Source organism: Ranitomeya variabilis, chromosome 3, assembly GCF_051348905.1.
Source record: "Ranitomeya variabilis isolate aRanVar5 chromosome 3, aRanVar5.hap1, whole genome shotgun sequence".
Taxonomy (NCBI): Eukaryota; Metazoa; Chordata; class Amphibia; order Anura; family Dendrobatidae; genus Ranitomeya; species Ranitomeya variabilis.
The window spans coordinates 676,214,791-676,226,879 of record NC_135234.1 but is presented as its reverse complement, the minus strand read 5'-3'; the positions used below and the strand labels follow the sequence as shown (position 1 = coordinate 676,226,879).

The following is a 12,089-nucleotide window of genomic DNA, read 5'->3' as shown; positions in this document are numbered from 1 at the left end:
CACAAATGGAGCAGAACAGGGATAATGCTCAGACAAGGAGCACCAGGGAAAGAAACCCCCACCCTGCTGGCACTGAAATGGTAAACCTGCGAGCTGTCGTCTATATACACCACGCAGCGAGCGGCAGGGTGCGTGACCTCGGACATGGCTGTTAGTGCTTGAAGCCCTTACACTTTTTGTGTTGAGGTTGTTGATTTGACCTGATGGGATCTGAAGATTAGTGCTTTAGCCACTTGATGTCCGTGTACTAAAAAATAAAAGAAAAAAAGTTTCTAAACACCCTTTACCGAACTTTAAAAACAAATATATATAGGTATATATATTTTTTATTATCCGTATCCGCCCGTTCTGTGCTGGGGCTTAGTTATTCTGCTCAGTCTTTGGTGCTGAGGCATCCCGTGGGTTAGTTCTAGGTATACATGGAGTAGATGCATCATCTACTGGCTGCTTGAGACTGTGGGGACATGATGACGTGTGACTGTAGAATCTGACTGTGGCCGTCTGTCCTTTGGCTGGCCATCTGCGTGAGCACTGAAGTGGCCATGTGTTCGGCTGGTGAGCGGAGCCCATTGGGGGAGGCAGAGGACAGTGAGCTGTGCTGGGAGACGGGGGCTGGAGACCCTCTGCTATCACAGCTGTCTTTGAGGTTTTCTGCACAAAAAGAAATGGAGAAAAAGAAAATGAAATCCAGGACACACAAAATGAAAGTACCCGAGCCCTGACCGGTGGGGCAATCACTGTCAGATGAAAGCCGGCCGCATCCATGCAATCCCACACCTGAGCCATTTCTCCATTCAGAACCTCCTTCAGGCACGGCGAGTCCCACATGTGTTTTACAGACACCAAGATAAAAGGAATAGTATAACAAATGGTCAGACTTTGGTATAATAGTATCCAGAGTCAAAATAATAATGTGTGTCTGCCATAATACATGCGGGATGCACGTTACAGGGCACCATTAGGCTCTGTTGTTGCACATGCCTGAATCCAGTTTTGCAGGGTGAGGGGGTACAGACATAAGCCTGGACGGGGCCAACGAACGTATGAGACAGTGCAGTGTGAGAGGACCCTTACTGAGGAGAGGTGAGCGGACCCAGTATGGAGCCTCACCTACCGCTAACAGGGTGCGGGCTACCTGCAGGTTGTGCTCACAAGGTGATGCCAACTATTGGGCTTCATGTCCTTGCTAGGTGCTACATTTCTCACTGCGGCCAATAAACCAATCCTATTAAGTAACAATATTTCCGTGTAGTCAGTCCTCTGTGAGCTTACACCTCATAGCAGCAAACATCTTATCTATACAGATACATATGTTTAGGCTAGTCACAATGTATCAGGCTGTCCCAACTCTCTATTGATGGGAGACATCAGGAAAAAAAAAAAGATTAGGCATTTTGATTTTTAATATGCCCGCTCCCATTGATCACAAATGCCCTACAGCTAATTGTTGAATACAGAGGTAATAAGCAGTAATTGCTTCCAGTCTATGCTAGCACGTAGATATTGGTTTCCTCGTTTACTCACACAATGGTTAATCTTTATTTCAATATATAATACTGCAGAAAACCTTATAAAGTGGCGGGCCCTCGTGTATGGGTGGGGGCATGCACAAAATCGATGGGGCTTCATAGCGAAACTTAGTATGTGAGTTTGTGGTGTGCCGCCAGCTCTGCCCTGTGGAGGACGTAATGGACTCAACAACAGGGACTGAATATGCCAGGGTGGATCTGTTCTAAGCAGAAAAGGATGAGCCCTGCCCTGACGCGCGTTTTGGCGTCTGCCTTCATCAGGGACAGGGCGCATCCTTTTCTGCTTAGAACAGATCCACCCTGGCATGTTCAGTCCCTGTTGTTGAGTCCCTGGGGACTCTGAATATACAGGCAGAAGGTAATTAACTGGGTGGCTATTGAACGTACTTACTCAAGTGTACTTTAGCATACATATGCTTTGCGATTATCAGCTCTATTCTAGCCCCCTTATATGACTGATTATGTGTATCTCACTTTAACTCTTAATATGCCTGTATACATTTTTTACATCTACTTCTCTTTTTTTGATTAGATCTTGTTGTTTTTTCAGTTCTGTGGCAAAATGATTATCTGTTTGGATTTCCTTAATTTAACTATATCATGGTATAATATTTTGGCCACACCATATTGAGTTCTAATAATCATTGTCCCCTACGTTGCTCCCTCTTTCTTTGGTATTTTCCCACCCCTCCCTATGGTTTATGTATCCTTAAATAAACATTTTTCTTTATTTGAAAATTGGATATCTGTTCGGGTTCTTTTTCGTTGCTAGTTACCGTACATACTCGAGTATAAGCCGAGATTTTCAGCCCATTTTTTGGGGCTGAAAGTCCCCCTCTCGGCTTATATTCGAGTCATACCCAGGGGTCAGCAGGGGAGGGGGGAGCGGAGCTGTCTAAATATACTCACCTGCTACTGGCGCGGTCCCAGCAGGTCCCTGGCTTCCCGGTGCCGCATCTTCTTCCTGTACTGAGCGGTCACATGGTACCGCTCATTACAATAATGAATATCCGTCTCCACCTCCCATAGGGGTGGAGCTGCATATTCATTACTGAAATGAGCGGTAACGGTGACCGCTCAGTACAGGAAGAAGCTGCCGGCGCCGGGGAAGCAGGGACTGCAGGGACCGCGCCAGGAGTAGGTGAGTATAACGGGGAGGGGGAGTGCTGGGTGATATTCACCTGCTCACCGTTCTGGGCGCCGACCTGTCTTCAGCGTCTTCTGCAGTGACGCTCAGGTCAGAAGGCGTGATGACGTGGTTAGTGAGCTCCCTTTGCCTGAACGTCAGTGCAGAAGACGCTGAAGAAGGAGCGGCGCCGGAACGAGGAGCAGGTGAATATTGAAAGTGCCGGGGGCCTGAGCGACGGAGAGGCGAGTATGTGATTTTTTTTTTAATCGCAGCAACAGCAAGTGGGGCAAGTGTATGTAAGGAGCATCTTATGGGGCCATAACGTTTGTACAGCATTATATGGGGCAAGTGTCTGTATGGGGCTATAACGTTTGTGCAGCATTATATGGGGCAAATGTCTGTATGGAGTATCTTATGGGGCCATAATTAACGTTTGTGCAGCATTATATGGGGAAAATATCTTTATAGAGCATCTTATGGGGCCATAATCAACGTTTGTGCAGCACTATATGGGACAAATGTCTTTATGGAGTATCTTATGGGGCCATAACATTTGTGCAGCACTATATGGGGCAAATATCTTTATGGAGCATCTTATGGGGCCATAATCAACATTTGTGCAGCATTATATTGGGCAAATGTATCTATGGAGCATCTTATGGGGCCATTATTAACCTTTATGCAGGATTATATGGGGCATATTTTAATATGGAGCATCTTATGGGGCCATCATAAACTTTATGGAGCATTATATGGAGCTCCTGATTCAATATGGATATTCAAAAACACTTACCCTACTGATGTCTCAATTAATTGTACTTTCATTGGTATCTATTTTTACTTTTGACATTTACCGGTAGCTGCTGCATTTTCCACCCTAGGCTTATACTCGCGTCATTACGTTTTCCCAGTTTTTTGTGGCAAAATTAGGGGGTCGGCTTATACTCGGGTCGGCTAATACTCGGGTCGGCTTATACTCGAGTATATATACGGTATCTCAATTTCCGAGTTGTCCATTCGCATTGTCCATTTGTGCACTTAGTACAACATTGTCTTGTATCTTGGATGTTTATATTTATCTATTCATTTTTTACATATGTGCACTTTGCCTTGGAATTTGTGTATTTAACATTACCAGCACAGAGGATGGGTTTATAGAAATCCCATGCCCACCGCTTCTATTTAACGCTGCGTACACTCACCCGCAGTGTGGGTTCATGAGCTGCAGCATGCCAGTTTTCTGCAGCAGAGACACTAGTCTCACCCATAGCCATTCACTAGATGCGGTAAATCCGCATGGCTCACTGGACACATGAGGACTAACAGGCACGATTATAGAACACAGCACTTGGATGTAGCGAAATACACTGCGTCCAAAACGATGCTATTTACGGATCGTGGACATATAGCCTAAGTGTTTTTTCATCAGCATCAGGTATAATTCTCCTTATACAGTGCTAAATCCTTGGCTACCCTTCACATAGTACATGAGAAAACACTGCTGCATGCAGTCACCACCAGGGGGAGCATGATGCACTTGAACTTTTACTTCTACTATTGAACTCAGTGGAAGCTGTGAAAATCTTTATACAGAGCTCCCTCTAGTGGCAGCTGCAGAGAAATGCTATGCCTTCGCAGTGGTTTAGAGCTGGAACCAATTTATCACCATGGGCAGCACACAGTGAAAAATAAAGGTGCTTGGCAGCGGCTTATTTCCCTACCCACATAAAAAACATGCACACTTGTCCAACCCAAGCAGGCATGTGTACAGAAGAGACAGGGAGAATAGCTGTAGGCTGACAGCTGGTGAAGGTACATGAGCATCTCAAAGGGTTACTCCCAAGACTGTAAATTTACCCTAATCCATAGCTTAGGAGATAACGCACTGATCACTGGGGGTCCAACTGCTGGGGACCTCCTGCAATCCCATGAATGGGGCTCTGTAACCCAGGAACCAGGTTCTGCAGTCCCTCCTTGAATGGAGTAGGGTCGCACATACTCATCCTACACTCCATTCATTGTCTATGGAGCTGAACACCGCACTCCGTCAGACCCATAGACCATGAAAAGGTAGCAGGTTGAACATGTGCATCTCTACTCCATTGTCTATGGTGGTGGTGGAGAAAGCTGAACATTGTACTACGCCATTTCCGCCAGACCCGTAGACCATGAACAGAGGGCAGGTTGAGCATTCTCATCCTTCACTCCATTCATTGTCTAAGGTAGTACTGGAGAAAGCTGTACACCACACTCCGTCAGACCCGCAGACCATGAACAGAGGACAGGTCGAGCATGTGTACCTCTACTCCATTCATTGTCTATGGTAGTGGTGGAGAAAGCTGAACATTGTACTACGCCATTTCCGCCAGACCCGTAGACCATGAACAGAGGTTAGGTTGAGCATACTCATCTTTCACTCCATTCATTGTCTAAGGTAGTGCTGGAGAAAGCTGTACTCCACACTCCGCCAGACCCACAGACCATGAACAGAGGGCAGGTTGAGCATACTCATCCTTCACTCCATTCATTGTCTAAGGTAGTGTGGAGAAAGTTGTACTCCACACTCCGCCAGACCCACAGACCATGAACAGAGGACAGGTTGAGCATACTCATCCTTCACTCCATTCATTGTCTAAGGTAGTGCTGGAGAAAGCTGTACTCCACACTCCGCCAGACCCATAGACCATGAACAGAGGGCAGGTTGAGGATGTGCCCCTCTACTCCATTCCAGATGGTACTGCAAACCCCTGCTCTTGAGTTTTGGAGCCCCATTCAGGGGCTCAATGAAGGTCCCACTGTTCAGACCCCGCCTCCGCCCATCATTATAAGTTATCCCCCATCCTATAAGCAGGGGATGATGTTCCATCTTGGGAATAATCCCTTAAGGTTAGTTTTGATACATCTGCAAATAACACAATGTACAGTAAGGAATGGATCTAGCTTACCTAGTTGGAGTTTTCCCCGTGGATTCCCTAGAGACACAAATGATCAGTCACTGGGACAGGCCACATAACACATCTACTAATGAGAGAAGCCCTAATGACACTGACAAGTAATATTCTACATGGGGCAGGCAGCGGACGTCCGCCACTACTCACCTAGATAGACCTGGCTTTTCTTCTGCAGGGCAGTGACAGGACAGTCTTTGTGAGCCAGCAACAACTGCTTTAATTGGGCTACTTCATTTCTCAGAAGAGTAACCTCATTCTACGGGAGGAAATTCAGACAAAAGCATTGTGAGCCGAGCCCTCTGGGTACTACGGACCCTCATTCATGTCTACTGGCCCCCGGAACTTACACTAAGCTGCACATTATGAGTGGTCAGTTCTTCGGCCTTTTTCTCCAGAGAGCAGACCCAAACTTTTCGCTTCTGACGACACCGCGAGGCGGCAGCTCGGTTTCTCTCGAGGAAGCGCTGGCGACGTTCGTCTGGGTCCTCATCTGTTGCCCTCCGCCTCCTGCCCCCAGTGCTCGGAGTGGGCTGAGCAGGAGAAACCTTCAAATAAAAAGTGCAATCAGAAAAGTAAACGATAAGGGCCGGTGCGCACATTGCGGATTTGTCGCATTTTTTCTGTACAGAAGTCACAAATCCTGAAGGGTTCCCGATGCCTCAAAGTGAATGAGATCCCTGATTCTCATACGCACGCTGCTCATTGGGACTTTACTGCAGATGTGAAACTGTGTGATGTCCAATCTTTCACCGGTTTTGCTGCAGAGTCCACTCGTTCTAATGAGTGGGAAAAAATCTGCAGCAAAAACGCATGTAAAAAAAAAAAAAAAAATGCATCACAAGTGTGAACAAAGCCCCTTAATTCCCCGATGACCAGAGAGGTAGCGGCAGCAATTCTCAGAACTTCTATACCAGTGAATGGAGGAAGTCGCACACGTGTAGCCAACTTTCCTTTCCTGGATGATGTCGGACAAGTTCTGGTTTTCGAGGTACACGGTACTTGTGGGGGAACCTGCCGCCATCAGACATGTAGGGCATATCCCTGTAGTCATAATTAGAGATGGAAATATCCCTTTGCTGCATTGGCGTCCATCAACTGGGACAATTTCTGAAAATGGGATGGTTTTAGCCCCATCTGCAGCACGAGTGTCATCTCTGCACTGACAAATATATGGTTGCGAGGCTTTAATCCCGCAGCAGACATAATACCATTCATTCCAGTTACAGGACACTCACCTGGGGCTGTGCAGGCGACGGGGCATCTGGGTGCTGAACTAATATCTGGCTCTGCTCTGGTCGCGATGCTACCATAGCCATCCCTCCATTCAGCGAGGATGGCACTTGTTGAGTAAGGGAGGCTTTAAGTCTCTGGGGAATAAATGGAAAACAGAAATACAATTTACAACGAAGGTCACATATTTATCTACATAGTGGAAAAAAAGCATCTGATTTGAGAGAGGGGCCCTAACGCACGTGGTCATCAGAGGAGAGGTGGTCCGCAGTCCCAGACACATGCACGGCTCTCTGGCTGCAGCTGGATGCGAGGAGTATCGGTGGGACCGGCATTTACCATACAATTATGGCATATTCTGTGGATAAGCCATTAATGAAATAGGTGGGACTACGACTTATGGATATCCAACACAGGTGGTACGCACTTACCATGAGAATACCTGGTACAAAGAATATGAAGAAATATAAGTGGTATTCTAGAAAGTAGGGGGCTGAATACCTTATATCCCATCGCTCAGCAGCAACTTTTGGTAGGGGCTTCCATTTTTTAAGCTTCCACCTTCCAAGAGCCATATTTTTGAATCTACATGTTATCATACTAAGTGTGAAGGCTTGGTTTTCTTGCAGGGCGAGTTGTGGTGTTAACCCCTTCACGACATGCGCCGTACTAGCACTGTGCAGGTCGTATCTCCCCCTTTGATTTGGGCTCCGGCGGTGAGCCCACATCAAAGTCTCGACATGTCAGCTGTTTTGTACAGCTGACATGTATGCGCAATAGCGGCGGGAGAAATCGCGATTCACCCGCCGCTATTAACCTGTTAAATGCTGCTGTCAAATGCTGACAGCGGCATTTAACTACCGCTTCCGGCCGTGCGGCCGGAAATGAGCGCATCGCCAACCCCCGTCACATGATCGGGGGTTGGCGATGCATCAGGATGGTAACCATAGAGGTCCTTGAGACCTCTATGGTTACTGATGCCGGCCTGCTGTGAGCGCCCCCCTGTGGTCGGCGCTCATAGCAAGCCTGCATTTCAGCTACATAGCAGCGATCTGATTATTGCTGCTATGTAGCAGAGCCGATCGAGTGGTGCCAGCTTCTAGCCTCCCATGGAGGCTATTGAAGCATGGTACAAGTTAAAAAAAAAAGTTTTTAAAAATATGAAAAAAATAAAAAACATTATAAAAGTTTAAATCACCCCCCTTTCGCTCCATCCTAAATAAAACAATAAAAAAAAAAAAATCAAACCTACACATATTTGGTATCGCTGCATTCAGAATCGCCCGATCTATCAATAAAAAAAAAAGCATTAACCTGACTGCTAAACAGCGCAGCGAGAAAAAAATTTGAAATGCCAGAATTACGTTTTTTTGGTCGCCACGACATTGCATTATAATGCAATAACGGGCGATCAAAAAAATGTATCTACACAAAAGTGGTATCATTAAAAACGTCAGCTCGTCAGGCAAAAAATAAGCCCCCAGATCATGAAAAATGGAGAAAACTCACCAATTTGGCTTCTGCATGAGCTGAAAGCCCAGAAGGAGATATATGTCCTGCACCGCCAATTATCGGGGGCCCGGGTATCCCTGGAATATTGGGCACCATGTGCATAGGTCTTGCCAACTAAACAGAGAGCACAAAGTTGTCGGTGGTCCAAAGGCTTTTCCCACATGGTATGAAACCACAGCCCGGAGAGATGTCCTTACCGATATAACTGATGGCATCTGTACATGAGGACCCGGGAGGAAAGGAACCGGCGGACCATTGCCCAGATGCATCATAAGGGAAAGAGAGCTGCCCGGGGAACTGAAACGTAGAGGAGAAAACATTCAAAAGGATAACTGAGGGCAAATACTTGAATAGCAAGAAAACGGAGCTTAAAAATTGTGCAAGGGGTGTGCACCTGCATTCACCACATGTACTATTCACTGTGCAGACAGCAACAAGCAGATAGAGATTTTATGGATACTGATGGATTGGTTAATCGAGACAATAAATGCAACACTCCCACTCATCACAGCAAGTCTTAAAGGGGTATTCCTATCTAGACAGTTCCGCTTTCTCGTTAGGATATGCCATTGCCTATTGGTTGGGGTCCAATGTCTGGGACTCCCCAGATGTGGAGAATAAATGGGAGACTTTGGTCATTTTGCACAGCGAGGCTCCAGTCACCGGTGGAGCAGGTAATTGCAGTTCAGCCTTAGCCAAGTGATCGGTGCCGGCTGCAGCGTTCTGCAAAGCTGCTTGGACAGGAGCGGCCCTGGCCAGGGATAGCGGACATGGCTCGTTACCAGAGCTCAGGTCATTCTAAGGTTTGGTGACTGCACCAAGTCAGACCTGACATGATTGCAGACTGACGGCATATCCTAGCAATGGAAGATGGGAATACCCCTATAAAAAACGATTGCTAAAGGCCGATGGAGAATGATATACTTCAAGAAAACAGTAAGAATAATAATCGGAGATTAGATTACAACAAGCAGAATGTAGGATGGAAGGCTCGCACTAAAAAAACAAACAAAACATGACAATTGTAGACAGGGAGAGAGTAGAGAGGAGTTAGGGGGTCTCAGGCGAACACCACGAGCAGACATTTGCAGACAGTGCAGCTACTGCTTCCTTACCCTAGCTGTCTGTTGGACGGAGGGGCCTGAGTGATGACAGATGTAGGTGAAGGCAGTGTGGGGTGCAAAGGATCGTATCCCAAATGGAGGGGCAGTGAACCAGGCCGTACTATTGTTGGAGTGGGTGTAGAGCTGACCTGAGGCTTCGCTGGAACCTTAACCAGAGTGACAGAGTAATAATCAGCACTCAAAGGACTGAACAACGAGCAAAGTCAACCTGCGTGAGACGGACACAAAGCACCTGCAACATTTTCTCATTACGATTGCACATTCATATTGGATAAAATAGGCAGAACCCGGACTGGTCCCGATGACTGCAATCCCACACACATTAGATAAAACGAAGGTAAGTCTGACGTTCCCATGGGCCTAATGTCTGGCAAGTGTTTGCCTACAGTTTATCTACCTGTAAAGTTATGTGCAGCAGATTGTGGGCAGAGAGGACCATGGCCAAAAAACTACACCATGCAATGTATGCTCTTTATGCAAAACCAGGCCTAGATCATAGGAGCTGCTACCCTGACAGGGGCCACAAAAGCAGGGAACGTAGATGAGCACAATTTGCTGCATTCGTCACTTGATAAGAAGTGTTCATTAGCTGACGGTTCAGCAGTGTGCATGCACATTTTATCTGTGGCACAATATCGAACAGTGGGTGACGGGCATAAAAACACAGATTCTTTAATGAATCTGACATCTTCCGAGCAACGATACTACTTTGGTTGCATCCAAACACTATAGTCTGACATGTTCTTGGACGGGTAAATCATACGATTGTCTGAGCATATAACAACCCAACAGGGAAGTGGTCATCTTTCCACCAACCCTTATGGCACCTGGTAACTACTACAACCCCCCATACAGAATGATGTCCCTACACAGTCCCCAACGCAGTTTGCCTAGGTCTGATAAAGAGGCACAAAAAGCGCCTATGGCTCCATATACCTCTTTACAGGCTTCCATGGAGTAATAATCTATATGCTACATTAAAAAAAGTATATCTCAAAAGTATCAAATACGGGTTTATCGGAAAGCTTTACTTCAGCATCACTGCCACGTACAAATAGACATCACTACCTTTTCCTCTTCTAATGAGCTAGGACTGTCTGGAGGGGAGGAATCCACATCTACCGGATCTTCCTCTTTGATTTTAATATCGGGTGTTGAGGGTAAAGACATGTCCAGTGGTCCCGCACTCTGCAGAAGACAAGAATAAGGAATAAACATCCGACGCCTCACAAAGATTTCATGTACAGACAGGTCTTCGTTTTTAATTGTAAACACATTAAAACTGAAAATCTACACAACGAAACTAATTACAGTGGGTACGGAAAGTATTCAGACCCCTTTACATTTTTTACTCTGTTTCATTGCAGCCATTTGGTAAATTCAAAAAAGTTCATTTTTTTCTCATTAACCCCTTCCCGACATGAGACGGAATAGTACGTCACATGTCGGGACCCCCGCTTTGATGTGCGCTCCGGCGGTGAGCGCACATCAAAGTCGCGACATGTCAGCTGTTTTTTACAGCTGACGTGTGCGCGCAATAGCGGCGGGTGAAATCGTGATCACCCGCCGCTATTAACTAGTTAAATGCCGCTGTCAAACGCAGACAGCGGCATTTAACTACCGCATCCGGCCGTGCGGCCGGATATGAGCGCATCGCCGACCCCTGTCACATGATCGGGGGTCGGCGATGCTCCTCCATTGTAACCATAGAGGTCCTTGAGACCTCTATGGTTACTGATTGCCGGTGGCTGTGAGCGCCCCCCTGTGGTCGGCGCTCACAGCACACCTGCATTTTAGCTACATAACAGCGATCTGATGATCGCTGTTATGTAGCAGAGCCGATCGGGCTGTGCCTGCTTCTAGCCTCCCATGGAGGCTATAGAAGCATGGCAAAAGTAAAAAAAAAAAGTTTTTAAAAATGTGAAAAAAATAAAAAAAATATAAAAGTTTAAATCACCCCCCTTTCGCCCCAATCAAAATAAATCAATAAAAAAAAAACCCAACCTACACATATTTGGTATCGCCGCGTTCAGAATCGCCCGATCTATCAATAAAAAAAAAAGCATTAACCTGATCGCTAAATGGCGTAATGAGAAAAAAATTCGAAACGCCAGATTTACGTTTTTTTAGTCGCCACGACATTGCATTAAAATGCAATAACGGGCGATCAAAAGAACGTATCTACACCAAAATGCTATCATTAAAAACGCCAGCTCGGCACGCAAAAAATAAGCCCTCACCTGACCCCAGATCACGAAAAATGGAGACGCTACGAGTATCGGAAAATGGCGCAATTTTGTTTTGTTTTGTTTTTTGCAAAGTTTGGAATTTTTTTTCACCACTTAGGTGAAAAATAACCTAGTCATGTTAGGTGTCTATGAACTCGTAGTGACCTGGAGAATCATAATGGCAGGTCAGTTTTAGCATTTAGTGAACCTAGCAAAATAGGCAAGCAAAAAACAAGTGTGGGATTGCACTTTTTTTGCAATTTCACTGCACTTGGAATTTTTTTCCCGTTTTCTAGTACACGACATGCTAAAACCAATGATGTCGTTCAAAAGTACAACTCGTCCCGCAAAAAATAAGCCCTCACATGGCTAAATTGACGGAAAAA

At 46.0% G+C, this 12,089-nt stretch overlaps 1 protein-coding gene across 4 annotated transcripts in view; it reads right to left on the bottom strand.

Annotated features, from left to right (window-relative positions):
* Positions 1–267: 267 nt before the first annotated feature.
* The window catches only part of LOC143816956 (cyclic AMP-dependent transcription factor ATF-7-like), a 112,190-nt gene continuing 100,368 nt past the window's right edge, over positions 268–12,089 (bottom strand). The window contains exons 5-14 of one of the 4 annotated variants that reach the window (XR_013224032.1): positions 10,544–10,663; positions 9,467–9,621; positions 8,549–8,648; positions 8,349–8,465; positions 6,845–6,976; positions 5,957–6,154; positions 5,757–5,865; positions 5,014–5,630; positions 3,223–4,908; positions 2,923–3,163 (exon numbers count right to left, since the gene is read on the bottom strand). Coding sequence is in view for 3 of the 4 variants with exons in the window: in XM_077297962.1 (XP_077154077.1) it covers positions 434–651; positions 5,604–5,630; positions 5,757–5,865; positions 5,957–6,154; positions 6,845–6,976; positions 8,349–8,465; positions 8,549–8,648; positions 9,467–9,621; positions 10,544–10,663 (1,176 nt within the window). In the remaining variant the exon portion in view is untranslated. Of the gene's footprint in view, positions 652–2,922; positions 3,164–3,222; positions 4,909–5,013; positions 5,631–5,756; positions 5,866–5,956; positions 6,155–6,844; positions 6,977–8,348; positions 8,466–8,548; positions 8,649–9,466; positions 9,622–10,543; positions 10,664–12,089 lie in introns of those variants that run through there. The other 3 variants (XM_077297962.1, XM_077297963.1, XM_077297965.1) reach the window with 3 other exon arrangements.